The 15358-nt window shown below is 39.4% G+C and overlaps 1 protein-coding gene across 3 annotated transcripts in view; it reads right to left on the bottom strand.

The window, feature by feature from the left end:
• Window positions 1-2798: 2798 nt before the first annotated feature.
• The window catches only part of NSMF (NMDA receptor synaptonuclear signaling and neuronal migration factor), a 62469-nt gene continuing 49909 nt past the window's right edge, over window positions 2799-15358 (bottom strand). For all 3 annotated transcript variants that reach the window (XM_077284558.1, XM_077284557.1, XM_077284556.1), the window contains 3 exons: window positions 13421-13523; window positions 11974-12049; window positions 2799-10174 (listed from right to left, as the gene is read on the bottom strand). In XM_077284558.1, coding sequence (XP_077140673.1) covers window positions 10077-10174; window positions 11974-12049; window positions 13421-13523 — 277 coding nt within the window. In that variant the 3' untranslated portion in view covers window positions 2799-10076. The remainder of the gene's footprint in view (window positions 10175-11973; window positions 12050-13420; window positions 13524-15358) is intronic.

Genomic DNA, 15358 nt, shown 5'->3' with positions numbered 1-15358 from the left:
ACGCCGCTGAGGAGATCGTCTGGGTGAGTATAAGCATTTTTTTTATTTTTTTTATTATTTTTAAACATTCTATCTTTTACTAATGATGCTGCATAGGCTGCATCTATAGTAAAAAGTTGGTCACACTTGTCAAACAGTATGTTTGACAAGTGTGACCAACCTGTCAGTCAGTTTTCCAAGCGATGCTACAGATCGCTTGGAAAACTTTAGCATTCTGCAAGCTAATTACACTTGCAGAATGCTAAAAAAACCGCGAAAAAAACGGACAAAAAACGCAAAAAAAAAAAAATGCGGGTTTCTTGCAGAAAATTTCCGGTTTTCTTCAGGAAATTTCTGCAAGAAATCCGGACGTGTGCACATACCCTAAAGGTAAAATCAGGTGCTCCTTGCCTTCTGAGCTTAGCACTGTGCCTGAAAAATATTTCCCGATTTACATGTAGGGTATTGGAGCACTCAGGAAAAAAATGGACCTCGATTTGTTGTAAAAAAAAATGTCCTATTAGCCCTTAGAAAAATTAAAAACTTGGGGCTAAAACAACATTTTAGTGGTAAAAATGTAATTTATTCTTTCTTCACTGCTCAATGGTATAAAAATTCTGTGAGGCACATGTGGTGTCAATATGATCACTGCACCCCTAGATGATTTTATTGAGCAGTGTAGTTTGTAAAATGAGTTCACATAAGGGGGGCTTCTGTTGTTCTGGCACCTCAGGGACTATGCCAATGTGACATGGCACCCTAAACCATTCCTGCAAAATCTGAACTCCAATATGGCGCCTCTTCTCTTCTGAGCTTTACACTGTGCCTCAAAAGTAGTATTCCCCCACATATGGGGTATCGGCATACTCAGGAGAAATTGCACAAATTATATGGTGCTATTACAGCAACTTTTGGGGTCCATTTTTTCCTGTTACCCTTGTCCAAATTAAAAAATTTGGATCTGAAGTAAATTTTGTGAAAAAAAATTAAATGTTCGTTTTTTTTCCCTATTCTAAAAATTCCTGTGAAGCACCTGAAGCCTGAAGGGTTAATAAACTTCTTGAATGTGGTTTTGAGCACCTTGAAGGGTGCAGTTTTTAGAGTGGTGTCTCTTTCAGGTATTTATATCATATAGACCCCTGAAAGTGACTTTAAATGTGAGGTTGTCCTTAAAAATAATGGTTTTGTAAATTTTGTTGGAAAAATGAAAAATTGCTGGTCAACCTTAAACTTTTTTTTTGTTAGGAAGTTAGAAGGGTTAGTTTCCAAACTTGTCATTAATGTGCAAGCCACCTTTGGGGGCAAAGGGGTTAATTTTCCCTTTCACGGCTCTGAAGGTAAGATAAGCAGCGCACCACATAGCAGTTGCCATCTCTGTATATTTGGCGCGGTCTGACACCTTCCACCAGTAACTTGAATCTTATGGGCCCCATGAAAAATCTCCCACTATTATCACAAGTGAATTCTATTGTTCCTATCACCTAGGCCCCCAAGGTGCGACTTCAACCCCTGCAGCCTCTCTAGTCACACCCCTGATGTCAGCAGAAATGTGTGACATATATAGGTATATCAATGTTATGCTGGCATCATATGGATGCGCCACCTACCTAATCAGGCCCTCCTTCGAGGCAGTAAGATTCCCTAATGGCAGCGCCTTTTTTAGGCGGACAATGGTCGGTCAGGAATGATGCAATGCAAGAAACGTAGCAAATAATGGGTTTTCATTTATGAAGAAGGGATGAACTAGATCAGTTACTTTGTTGATTTACATAGTGTATCCATTGGCAGTCCGTTATGGCCTTGTGAGATCCTGTAGACATATTTGGAGACAGAGTTGCCAGAACATTTATAATTCCACTCGGTACTTCTGACTCGGTGTGTGCCAGTCCCTGAGTTGCTCTCTCCAGCCTTCATGTGTCTTTATGACATTGCTTCTATTGTCAATGAAAGAATTACCAATAATTATACACTACTGATTGTTATTTAGGCATTCCTATAAGCACAGTGTGTCAGTATTTGGTCAGTATTTCAAATCCGTATTTGTAAGCCAAAATTAGGAGAGGAACAATCTGAGGAAAAGTATAATAGAAACACGTCACCACTTCTGTATTTTTCACCAGCTCCTGAGTTTGGCTTACAAATACTGATGTAAAATGCTGTCCAAATACTGAATGTGTGAACGTGGCCTAGGTTCACAAGAGGTAACCTACTAGCTGTGTGTTATCCCTTCCAACAGATTTGCAAAAAACCTTATCTTGTTCGACATCTGTTCACCCTGCATAGGTCTGGTACTTCATAAAACCGGTGCCTGGCCACTAAATCTGGATAGTAATTGCATTTTTGGGCTTTGGTTATAAGATGGCTGTGCTATTAAACCCACAGGGGATGTGTGTGATCCTAGAATGCAGTAAAGGAAACGTATTATTAGCTATTATGGAGAAAAGTGCAATTCCATGTATTATGTGAATGTGTAATTTAATATCTTGCTATAGCAAGCAAGGTCACTCTGGACTTTCTGGGAGGATTGACTACTGATACTCCCCGTAATCCCGAGTACAGATCCGTACTCTGTGGAGGTCCCAGCGGTCAGACCCACCAATCACCCAGTGCTGTGCCTGGTTATCATGACCATGGGACCCCTGTTCTACCAATCTGTGAGGGTCCTAGGGATCAGACATGCACTGATCTATGACTTATTACTGCCTATCCAATGGAATATTCCCTTTAGCGTTTTTACATAGAACTGCACAATGTGTTTATTTTTTTACATCTTACTATGAAACTGCCAAACTCAGAAATACATCAGACACATTCTGAATATTTCTACGGTTTTATTAATAAAATGACAGTGGAAATACATCAGTGCACTGTTGTCCAGAAAAAAAAAAAAAATCACATAGCTATTTCACACTTTGTAAAGGATAAAAAATACAAACTTTTATTTTTTTTTTTTTTTTTTTTAAAGGCTTGTCTCACTCTCCTTAAAATTTGAGCCTATTACACTACAAACCTACAGAATTTGTCGTATAGTGACTTATTATATCAAAAGGAAGCAAATTTATTATCTGGGTGCAAGAGAGCAAGAACAGTGTGATTGACAGGAGAGAAGCGGAGGCAGCACTGAGCCACCCACGCTGCCCCTCTAGTAATAGGGTCACCTCCAGTCCATGACCTCCCTCCATGAACTGAATTCAATGCAGAAAAACATTTGTTGAATGATCAAACTGATGAAGTCGTCCGTGTCGCTTGGGCATAGTCTGCACCTAACCTGACACAAGACGCGTCCCAGGTAACATGGAGATGTACTGGAAATGTTCGTGTATAAATACCTGCCATTGGAATGGAGATGCACCAAGTTTCTATTCCATTACATATGTGAACCCCAAATTTCGTCTAATGTTCATTTTTTGCATGGACACAGAGTTTCTCAACCTTAATTCCAATAAACATAATTGAGTGCTTGGGGCAAATCTGAAAAATGGGGTGTGACCGTTGAATGGGTTAATTGTCATCTTTGCATGAAGCAATCGGAAACGGACTGTTTTGCACTGTTTGCTGGAGATAGCCAAGCACTAGATCATCTATCTTGTGGACAGGTGAAACTTGGATTTATGGTACTACCCCTTTAACACTAAATGCAGAAGTATGGAAAATGGAGAACAAATCAGTATGCCAAATGTTTGGTCACATTCTTTAAAAAGTTATATTAAAAAGGCAAGAAAAAAGCCCATCACAGACGCCTAAAACACCATGCTAACAACATTAGAACTTTTATATAATCTTAAATATCCTGCTGTAGCATTTTAGTTCCCAAAAAACTAAATACACAGCTAATGGCTTTGTATGAGACACCCTATATATTTACTAGCACCACACTGATACACTATATCTGCAATTATTAACAATTGTGGTATGGCTTATTTATCTCCACATTAATATCTAAACACTTTATAATATGATCGTTTACAGTGGTAGATTTTAATTATCATGACAAAATTCATAATATAATTGGGAACGGATTTAACTTCACCTTTCCTAAATGGTTACTACAATTTTAATAAACTTAGAATCATATTTAAAGCAACGATGGACAAAATCACAAAGTTCTTTATTTTAAGTAGAAATATTGTTCAAAAATGCCTGCAGCTGGGTGTCTCCCTACTGTGTAACGTGCCATCCAACTGCCTATTGTGAAAGAAGAACTGTCAAGGTGTGTTCACACAGGGCTTTTTTCACATGAAAATATGTGTTGAAAAATGCTGGCTACATCCTGCACGCTTGATGCATTCAACTGAATAGGTGAAAAAATGCAAGAAAACAAACACTATGTGAGTGAAATTTTGGAAATCCCATTTATTTTAGTGCTACTGTAGTACTCTGCATTACACGTGAAAAATGCTTCAAAAGCGCTACATGTGAACAAGCCCTTGGGGAAACGAAGAAGAATAACAGGTGATGAGGTCAGGACTTTCTCTCTAGTAGGATTGGCGCTTTGTGTCTTTGCTCCTACTCTCTTGTCTGAAGAACTGCATGTAGGTATATCGGTCTAACAGAGAGGCAATTTTCAGATCCAGGCTGGCAAGTCATTGCATAATGGCAGTGGCAATGTATGCTGGAAAAAGAGGTAGTTCCTGCACCTATAGTGCTTGGAGAATGATGATGGAGTGGAACCATGGAGTGCCATACAAAGAACGTATGGCAAGTGTGTTGAAATATTAGACCGGTGTGCGTCTCAAAATCAGTTTAATCTTGTTGTGGAGATGAAAAAGCAACACCATGCCTTTGAATGATAAAAACCTGTCTTTGGTAATTAATAATGAATATTTATGGCTGCCTCAAGTACTGGTAAATATCACAAAGGTTGAGAAACTCTGATGTGACTATTTTGTCCAGCATCTTATACCAAGCATATCTTACAAATTGTATTCAAAGTGCTGCTTCACTGTGGAATATCATTTTACACTCTGCAAATTAACCCTTTCATATCAATATGTCAAGTCTTTACGTTAACGTGTGCTGATCCAAGGTTACACCATGTGTTACTGTATATGTGTTTGCACTTACTGTAGCATTTCCATGTCTGAAAGACATTGCTCTTAAACCTCTGGATATTTCCTGCTTGTTCAAAGTCTGCAGGGTGCTTTCTCTGGTGATTTACATTATGGGAAGTTTAGTCTTTACAGAAGGCTCCATGCAGACATCTGATGTAAGGAAATTAATACAATGTAATACAGAGAATTAAATGTGCCTGTTAGCAAACAGTTTACTGTCTAGTAATTTGGAGAAATTTGAATGTAGCTCTGGAGTATAAAACGGGATGTAACTCGGGATCAGTAATGTAATGTCTGTACACAGTGACTGCACCAGCAGAATAGTGAGTGCAGCTCTGGAGTATAATACAGGATGTAACTCGGGATCAGTACAGGATCAGTAATGTAATGTATGTACACAGTGACTGCACCAGCAGAATAGTGAGTGCAGCTCTGGAGTATAATACAGGATGTAACTCAGGATCAGTACAGGATAAGTAATGTATGTACACTAACTGCACCAGCAGAATAGCGATTGCAGCTCTGGAGTATAATAAAGGATGTAACTCAAGATCAGTACAGGATCAGTAATGTAATGTATGTACACAGTGACTGCACCAGCAGAATAGTGAGTGCAGCTCTGGGGTATAATACAGGATGTAACTCAGGATCAGTACAGGATCAGTAATGTAATGTATGTACACAGTGACTGCACCAGCAGAATAGTGAGTGCAGCTCTGGAGTATAATACAGGATGTAACTCAGGATCAGTACAGGATCAGTAATGTAATGTATGTACACAGTGACTGCACCAGCAGAATAGTGAGTGCAGCTCTGGAGTATAATACAGGATGTAACTCAGGATCAGTACAGGATCAGTAATGTAATGTATGTACACAGTGACTGCACCAGCAGAATAGTGAGTGCAGCTCTGGAGTATAATACAGGATGTAACTCAGGATCAGTAATGTAATGTATGTAAACAAAACTCCAGGGCTGTTGCTCTACCAGTGTTTACAGTCTACATTTACAAGTGGCCAGTATGTGATGCCTGCACGTCAAATACTTTACTGGCATAAATCGCTCAGCGATACGCCATAACGCCAGTAGTACTCACGTGATTCCTGCAACCAATGATTGGCTGCATCGCTCCTGTGCTGGCCACTTGTAAAAAGAGCATAGCAAACCAGACTTTATTCATGTTTATATTTCTTATGTTAGAACATATGCACATTTTATATTTTTTTCCAGAAATCGATAACACCCCTTAATCATCATTGTACTCTACTGCGCATCACGCCCCATAGGTTTATATGTACTTTATACAACAGTTATTTCCTAATAGTCACCACTATAAGTGCAAATTAAACTGTCCCATCAGTTCACTCATTAACATTTTTACACATTCTGGGTTAAATTCTTAGTGTAAAATTTTTAATCCATGGATATGCATTACTATATTTCTATAAGCATTCTTATTACACAATTGTATTTTTCACATTGCTGTACTCATCCATTGCTTCATTACCCCACAATAAATCTGTTACAATGTGTAAATATACATCTAATGCATACTGTAGCCAGAAAAGTCATAAAACCACTCCTCCTCTTCAGAGCGGTCATTCCAGACAAGACACAAACTACTACTTCACACTAATAGCAATGTGCAAGTACCTTAATACAAAAATATGTGTACCTATCATATTATGCCATATATTGATTATGAATGATCCATACATTTCTACTAAAAGTTATCACCCACTAAATGGCCAATAGTTACTGGCCAATGAGTGTCAAACTGCTGCAGAATTGTGAGGCGTGAGTTTAGATGTCAATGAGAATGATAATGGGGACTCATATCCGCACATAGCTACATGTAGCCACTCAAAAGCAGAGATTGAATCCCTAGCGAATGATGCTCATAATAATCAAAAATAATTTTATGGTCCAGTGGGACAAAATGTTTTCTAGCATCCAAATATGACTGTATAAAAAGCTGTCCTACGCTACAACAGAGAGCATATAAGGAGAGGCGTAAGATGAACAATAAAAGTACAATACTTTATTAGAAATAATTTAAAAGACAAACAATGTTAAGAAGTTCCAATATAGTGCAAGGTGATGAGCCAAAGAAAGTAAGTGGCACCACCAGATGGCAGGCAAGAGCAAGATGTAATGCTAATAGGCAATGTAGTCAAAGATTGAAAATACACAAACAAGTACCAACATAAATAAAACTTGTATCCAGAGACAGAGATGGGGCCGAATAATATTGCACGCCCCACTTTTCAGTTTTTAAATTTCCACAAATATGTAAAATAACCAATACATTTCGCTCAACTTCACAATTGTGTTGTTGATTCTTCACCAAAAATTTACATTTGGTATCTTTATGTTTGAAGCATGATATGTGGGAAAAGTTTGAAAAGTTCTAGGGAGCCGAATTCTTTCGCAAGGCACTGTTTCAGTGGCGTGCCTTTGTCACCTTGCACTATATTGCCACTTTTTTAACATTGTTTGTCTTTTAAATTATTTCTAATGAAGTATTTTACTTTTAATGTAGCCACTTATCAGTCTCTGTGATGACCAGGAATATCCATATTAACTAAACATTTTTTTTCTCTGTTTAATTATTATTCAGCCAAGAAACCGCACTCTCTGTGTGTGATCATGGGGGAGGGTAGCAGAGAAGCTCACACAGGAGGGTGCTTACAAATAGTATTTGAGCACAGGTTCTTGCTAGAGCAGCAGTTCAAAACAGCTACTAAAGGAGCATGATCCAGGCAGCTAAAAACAGCACTTTCAGCCTGGTGTTTGGAAGAGAAGGAAACAAAATAGGGTAATGAAGTATATTACAAAGATTCATAACGTTGCAATGCCTGGCGGATAATTATATATATAAAACACTTAATTACTCTTTAAAACAAACATGGCTTTAGGGCCGCCATAAAAAAAATAGCACATAAAAAACATCAGAGCCCACGATAACCAAATCTTGCGATCGATATAGTCCCATTTTATATTATTGCCTTGATGGTAATTTTCACAAATAATCAGTCATCACCATGATATCAAACACCACATATCTGCAATAATACAGATCTGACCAGGGATGGGGTAAATCAACTGCTTCCTACTAGGAAATGACAATGCGGCCTGTAATGCCCAGTCTATATATGCACCAGTATCAGTGCTGCTCTATGTTAACATATTACTACAGTAATGGAGCTGTCAATAAATCGATGCACTGACAGATTCCAGCATCGCGTTAGTCCAGGGACCAATATTAATTGTCTGCTTTAGTGTCAGTCTTTTGTAACTCCCAGTACATATTACACCTGCACGGCAAATGTACGGTACTTCTGTGGCAGGTTGTCAGGTCCACCATATATGATGCATACAACCATATTAGTTGTGAAGACAATCATTCTTCAATGCAGTTTGTGTGGTCGTAAGAGACGTTGTACCGAATTATCAGCTTACAAAAGTTGCGCCACTCGTAGTCTGTAATGTACACGGATAATGGCAAACTTGGCATACTGCGGTGTACGTTGGATCATAATGCAAAATATACACATTTTTGTGTCTATATATAATACATAGTTATCCCTTCCCAATTCTACATATAGAGAGGAAATAATTGAATCTTGGGTCACATACATGTCTAATGCATACAATACCAATCAAGCAAGATTCCCCTCCCACCCCCCACACCATCCCTAAAAAAGCCGGATTTGGGATTTTTTCCAGTAGTTTTTAATATCAGCCTCTCCCCTTTAAACAAATGGATATACCTGTTAGTAAATATGAAAACTCAGCTGACTCAGGACCCAAAATCAAGCAAAAACCTAGGTCTCGAGGACTGAAACCAATTAGCAATTTACCAGGTTAAGGTCACAATACTATATGTAAAGTGAGTAAAAAAATGCAGCAATATATCTATTATTCAGTTCTATCATCTAGCCAGAAAGGTAAGCACTGAAATGGGATGCCAATACTAACCAGGCCTCTACCATGAGAGAGTGCCACTACCTGCATATGTGTGATCACTCTTATGGCTAATCTCCCCCAAATTCAATATATATATATATATATAAATATTTTCTAAATGTCTATTTGTTTACTGTACATAGGTTTCTACTATCTTCACATAACAATAATATCAATATATTGCAATAAATGGCGATCTCCATATCTTGCCGAGTAATGCAGGTGATGAGCCGGCCATGAGACGCCAAGTAAATGTGCAGAATCTTGTGTAAGACGTAACACTGCGCATGATACAGCGGATCTATCGTGAGTCTGCGAAGGGTTACAACACATTTGCTGGTGATCTACACATCTACTAAAAATATATATCTCGCCCTATAGATTCCTGCAGTCACTACAACTCCCACCATGCAAGATGGCTCAAAGACCACTGCACTTGTCTAACGGTTAAATATGCCATTTGCGTGATTGAAAAGAAATTGCACTTAAATTGTAAGTTACCCCTTGTGGATAAACAAAAGAAAACCTAATAAGATATACATATATGTTCTATATAGATATATCTGTCAGCAATACTTCTTCCGTAGCCTCGCTTGTCAAACGGACCCGACCCTTCAAGCCGGCGAACTTCTGCGTTCTCAGTCTCCATCCCGTGATATATAAAAGTCTCCTGGGTTTTGCTACAAAAAGTTCACCATGGGTTTTGAAGGCTTGATGGGATCCTTGCTCTTTAGTGCAAGAAGTGTAAATTGTCTTAATAAAAACCTGAGCTTAAGTCTTAAAGGGGCCTTGAAAAAGAGGACCCGGCGATTCTTGGTTAGTGTTTGCCCTGAATTTCTGAAGCTCAGAATGAAGACATCTTCTCATTCCTGATTTTCCACGTTTCAAACCTTGTTCCAACTCTTTTCATAAGAATTACCACCAGTCAGTGGACTCGGCCTCTGCACGTTACAACTTCTTGTAGTATCCTCTGTCCTCCACTATCCGTAGCGTTGGGTGGGAAGATCCCAGTAGATTCTTTTGGCACCCTGGAAATCAGCAAAAAAGTACTCCAAACATGGCAGTACTGTGGTAGGCTCATAAAATATCATCGTAATCCAGCAGTTTGGAGTGTTGACGAGTCTTCCAGAGACGATATAATCGGAAATCAAAATACTTTTCGATCAGTTGCTTTCCTGGAAAATAGAAGCATGGAGAAATAAGAAAAATATGAAAACTGACCATAAGTTCAACTGTACATAAACTACTCCACTGAAAAACTCATATTAATTATCACTTATCCACTGAATATGTGCCAATTGCTAAATTGGTGAGGGTCCTACTGCTGGGACACCCACTCGTTGCCCAAATAGGGAACTTGTGTTTTACATTTCCTGTCTTCCACTGACCTCAGGACCGTGACCAGGAACAGCTGGCGGGAATGGATGATCGGTTATGTGTCCTGCCCTCCATTCTATGTGAGCGGCAATGATTGCCAAGTGCAGTTTGTCAGTGCCATAGAAAATGAATGGACACATGAATGATTGGTTGCTCAAGTCAACTCCTCCTTGTAGCATTCTTGCAGTCACAGGTGAAAAAAGGTCAGAACTCCCCCCCCCTTTGCTTTTGATGATCTAAAGGAATAGCAGTGCTGGATCACACACCAGTCTAACAATTCTCACCTATCCGGTGGATATGGGATCATTTTTGGGAATTCCGATGTATTCCTAATGATTGGAGCTTGTATGGCGGCACACAAAGTTCCTACATTTCCATTATGCTTCTAGAGAAGAGAAGCAAATGTTGATGGAAACTGGCATCATTCTTTTCCTATTTATTTACCTGCCCAAGCATGAAACTGGAGGCATACCCGAATGCAGTACGGTTCTGTGAAGGTATGGGTGCTCTCCATACTGTTAGAACTTTTCTCTAGCGCTTCTCTAGTGTCACCTATTGGAAGATTCCCAGTAAGTCAATGTCCAATGTCCAGCTGTTTCAATGTTCTTCACAACACGATAAAGAATTATGAAAAAGATTGGTAACTATGGTTTGGCTGAGCAAGTCACGTCTCATGGATTGGACATTGACCTACCGGCAGCACCAGAGACAGTTCTCTTTCTTCTTGAGGAGAGTGAATTTGGATGCTCATCCCCTTCCACACCCCCCCCCCCCCCCCAAGACTATTTTGCCAGCTGGATTTCCTCTAGATAAACCAATGTCTACAGGGTAATAGAGATTCGTACAACTCTTGTACAGAGCCAGTATAAGGCGCGCATGAGGCCTCTGATTAAGGTTACTTTGTAGGATATGTCCAAGATTCTCTGCCAAAGCATATAGATACAAGACTAGGGAAGAAAGTATAGGGAAATGGCTGTGTTTTTTTTATTTCCATAACTCTAATACACTTCAAGGGCAGCACAGTTATGGCCAGTAAACCATAGTAATCATAAAATCCCTATTATCATGACTTGGAATAATACTAACAACCTGTTTGACAATCTACATGTCTACATTATAATATATACAGTATGTGATCGGTGCTGTGCAAATCAATGACCCAGAATAGTAATGTGCTATCTGCAGTTTCCGGCATTCCCATTGTTCTCCTCAGTGCGGTGACAATTACAGGGTGACAATCCTCTGGTCTGTAATTTTCACCTTATATACAAATGCTGAAATATTTCTGAAAACCCACATACACGAGGCTGCGTCACATCCAAGCTGCTAAGACGGTGACAAGCATGGACAGTGTGACTGATCCCAATTACTCCAGAGAGATCTAATCAAGACTCTCTAATTATCTGAGTGGAAAATGAAAACATTGAGCAGATGCTACCTCGAGCTCCTGTGATATGGCATCCGTTGTGAGGCGCAGACCAGGGGCATACGCGATGCATAGGACATGTAATTACTGTGCCACTTGCTGCTGTGTATTGTCCTGGGATGGACTGATTGGTACAAGGAGAGATCTCTGGACCATCGCTGCTGCTCTTACCTTGTGCTGATAACTCAAGGGGGGACTTGAATTCGATTCGATTTGGACTCATTAGGTTCTTTAGGTTCTGAAAAAGCTGAAAGGACAAAGAGGCAGGATGAAAACAGAAATTAAAGCATATTATAAAACAGGTTAATGGGGCACTGTTTCTCCTTGTGTGGACTACAAAGCTGAGGAGAATAAGACAGGCAATGGTCCACCGTTAAAGAAAGTAATCTCAGGTCCTTGTAGAGGACCTTGGATGGGGCTGCAGGGTCCTACAAGGTTGCCTACAAGGATATCTCTTTGCTAGGGATCTTCGAGATGACACTCCCTTCAAGAGGAAGAAAGTTACATCTCTAGTGCCATCTATAGGAGCTAGCCACCATATGAATCAATATCAACCAACTAAGGCGCCTTGTCACATGACGTAAGGTGTCTGCAGATGGGTGTCTTACTTTTGGAAAATACTCTGATTTGACTTAACTCTTGGGTAAGGCTCAGACACTGACTCATAGGCTAGATGCCCCTTAAAGGTGGCTCTACAGAGCCATCTTTCTTCCTCTTGGAGTAGAGATAAGGTGCAGGCTTTGCATGTACAGACTGGCTAAGCGCCACATAGCTGGGCAGAAATTAGATACAAGCTCAAGATTTTTCCTTGCTTTTCTATTCTAAGCAACTCCTTTTAAACAAGTCTGTACAAATTGCTGTAAAATAGTCCTGTCTTAAGAGAGGTAAAGAAATGGCATAAATATCCTGGCCATAATGTGCAGCTCAGTGCTTCACTCTACATAAGCGAGATGGAGGCATAGCGAACATAGAGCTCTGGCAAAAAATTAAGAGACCACTGCAAAATGTTCAGTCTGTCTGATTTTTCTCTTTATAGGTATATTTTTGAGTAAAATGTAAATTGACATTTATTCTTTAAACTTCTGACAACATGTCTCCGAATTTCCAAACAATACATTTTGTACTTTTTTTTTTCTGAAAAGGAGAAATGGTCAAAATTAAAAAAAATAGTGTTTTCAGACCTCAAATAATGCAAAGAAAACAAGTTCATAATCATTTAGAAACAACAATACTAACGTTTTAACTCAGGAAGAGTTGAGAAATCAATATTTTCTGAAATAACCATGATTTTTAATCACAGCTTTCATGCGTCTTGGCATGCTTTCCACCAGTCTTTCACACTGCTTCTGGGGCAGAAATGTAAGCAGTTCTTCTTTCTTTGATGGATTGTGACTATTCATCATCCTCTTGATTACATTCCAGAGGTTCTCAGTGGAGTTCAGGTCTGGAGATTGGGCTGCCCATGACAGGGTTTTGATGTGGTGCTCTCTTAATTTTTGCCAGAGCTGTATATTATAAGTCTATCTCCAAGCATTCTTTATATAGATGGGTACCCTACAGATATCCCCCCACAAAAAATGCTCATGTCTTATTATCTATCTTCCCAAACCCGTCATACCTTTTCACCATTGGGGTTCCCCAGCACATAGCACCCCATAATGTGTATTATGTTCGGTTCTGAATTAACTTTGCTCATCAACTTGCTCAATCTCTTCCAAAACCTAAAAAAGCAAAATTACATAATGTTCTAGACCATGCTGGTATAATCTGGGCATCTCCTGTATATAATTATATATGTACAGCCGGGCATCTCCTGGATATAATTATATATGTACAGCCGGTATAACCTGGGCATCTCCTGTATATAATTATATATGTACAGCTGGTATAATCTGGGCATCTCCTGTATATAATTATATATGTACAGCTGGTATAACCTGGGCATCTCCTGTATATAATTATATATGTACAGCCGGTATAACCTGGGCATCTCCTGTATATAATTATATATGTACAGCCGGTATAACCTGGGCATCTCCTGTATATAATTATATATGTACAGCCGGTATAACCTGGGCATCTCCTGTATATAATTATATATGTACAGCTGGTATAACCTGGGCATCTCCTGTATATAATTATATATGTACAGCCGGTATAACCTGGGCATCTCCTGTATATAATTATATATGTACAGCCGGTATAACCTGGGCATCTCCTGTATATAATTATATATGTACAGCTGGTATAATCTGGGCATCTCCTGTATATAATTATATATGTACAGCTGGTATAACCTGGGCATCTCCTGTATATAATTATATATGTACAGCCGGTATAACCTGGGCATCTCCTGTATATAATTATATATGTACAGCCGGTATAACCTGGGCATCTCCTGTATATAATTATATATGTACAGCCGGTATAACCTGGGCATCTCCTGTATATAATTATATATGTACAGCTGGTATAACCTGGGCATCTCCTGTATATAATTATATATGTACTGTTGGTATAACCTGGGTATCCTGTGACTCTACATGGCTTTTTGCACCTTTTTCTTCATGTGTTTAATACTTTTTCCCTGTGTCATTTCTCATTATTATACATAACTTCATTTATGGACATATATGGTTTTGATTTCTTTTCCTGTGTGGACTGGATGGGTTGTTACTGACAAGTGGTGAGCATTTCATGTCAATAGCACCTTTAGAAATATTTACTGGTGACGTGTTCAATACTTATTTCAACTGCTGTATGTACACCTGGCATAACCTGGGCATCTCATGTACATAATTATATATGTACAGCTGGTATAACCTGGGTATTTCCTGTATATAATTATATATGTACAGCTGGTATAACCTGGGTATTTCCTGTATATACAGTTGTATGAAAGTGTTTGCCCCCTTCCTGATTTACTATTCTTTTGCATGTTTGTCAAACTTAAAAGTCTCGGATCACCAAATAAATGTAGATATTAGACAAAGATAACACAAGTAATCACATTTATAAATGAAGGTCTTTATTATTAGAGGTTGTCCACCCCGGGCTGCAGCCTGCTCTGACATCCGCTGAAGTCATGTCAAGTTCCAGAATGCCTTGCATCCTGGAACCCAGAGGTGTGATCCAGTCGCACACACCCATCTGATTGACTGGGCTGTGGGCGGAGTTTTACCACACGTCACAGCCCAGTATCCAGCATGTGCTTTCCCTCTCTCCTCTGATTTCACTGGCCGCAAGGCCACGCTGGATACTGGCCTGCAGTGAAACTCCACTCACAGCCCAGTCAATCAAGGTGATGTGCGTGATTGGGTTCCTGGAACGTGATATCAGCGGATGTCAGAGCAGGCAGCAGCCGGGGGTCATGTGATGCCAAAGGAGCGGTCAGCGATAGCGCCACTCACAGGCAAGAATGACAATAAGAGGTATTTACAAAAATACTACTTTCCACTGTTTAAATCAATGGGGGCATTATTTATTGTAGTGGACAACATTTTTAAGGGAAAAAGAAATCCAAAAGTACAGGGCCCTGTGTGAAGAAATGATTGCC

Source organism: Ranitomeya variabilis, chromosome 2 (assembly GCF_051348905.1).
Source record: "Ranitomeya variabilis isolate aRanVar5 chromosome 2, aRanVar5.hap1, whole genome shotgun sequence".
In the NCBI taxonomy this organism is placed as follows: Eukaryota; Metazoa; Chordata; class Amphibia; order Anura; family Dendrobatidae; genus Ranitomeya; species Ranitomeya variabilis.
Note: the sequence above shows the minus strand (reverse complement) of the source record. Positions and strands in the feature narration are given on the sequence as shown.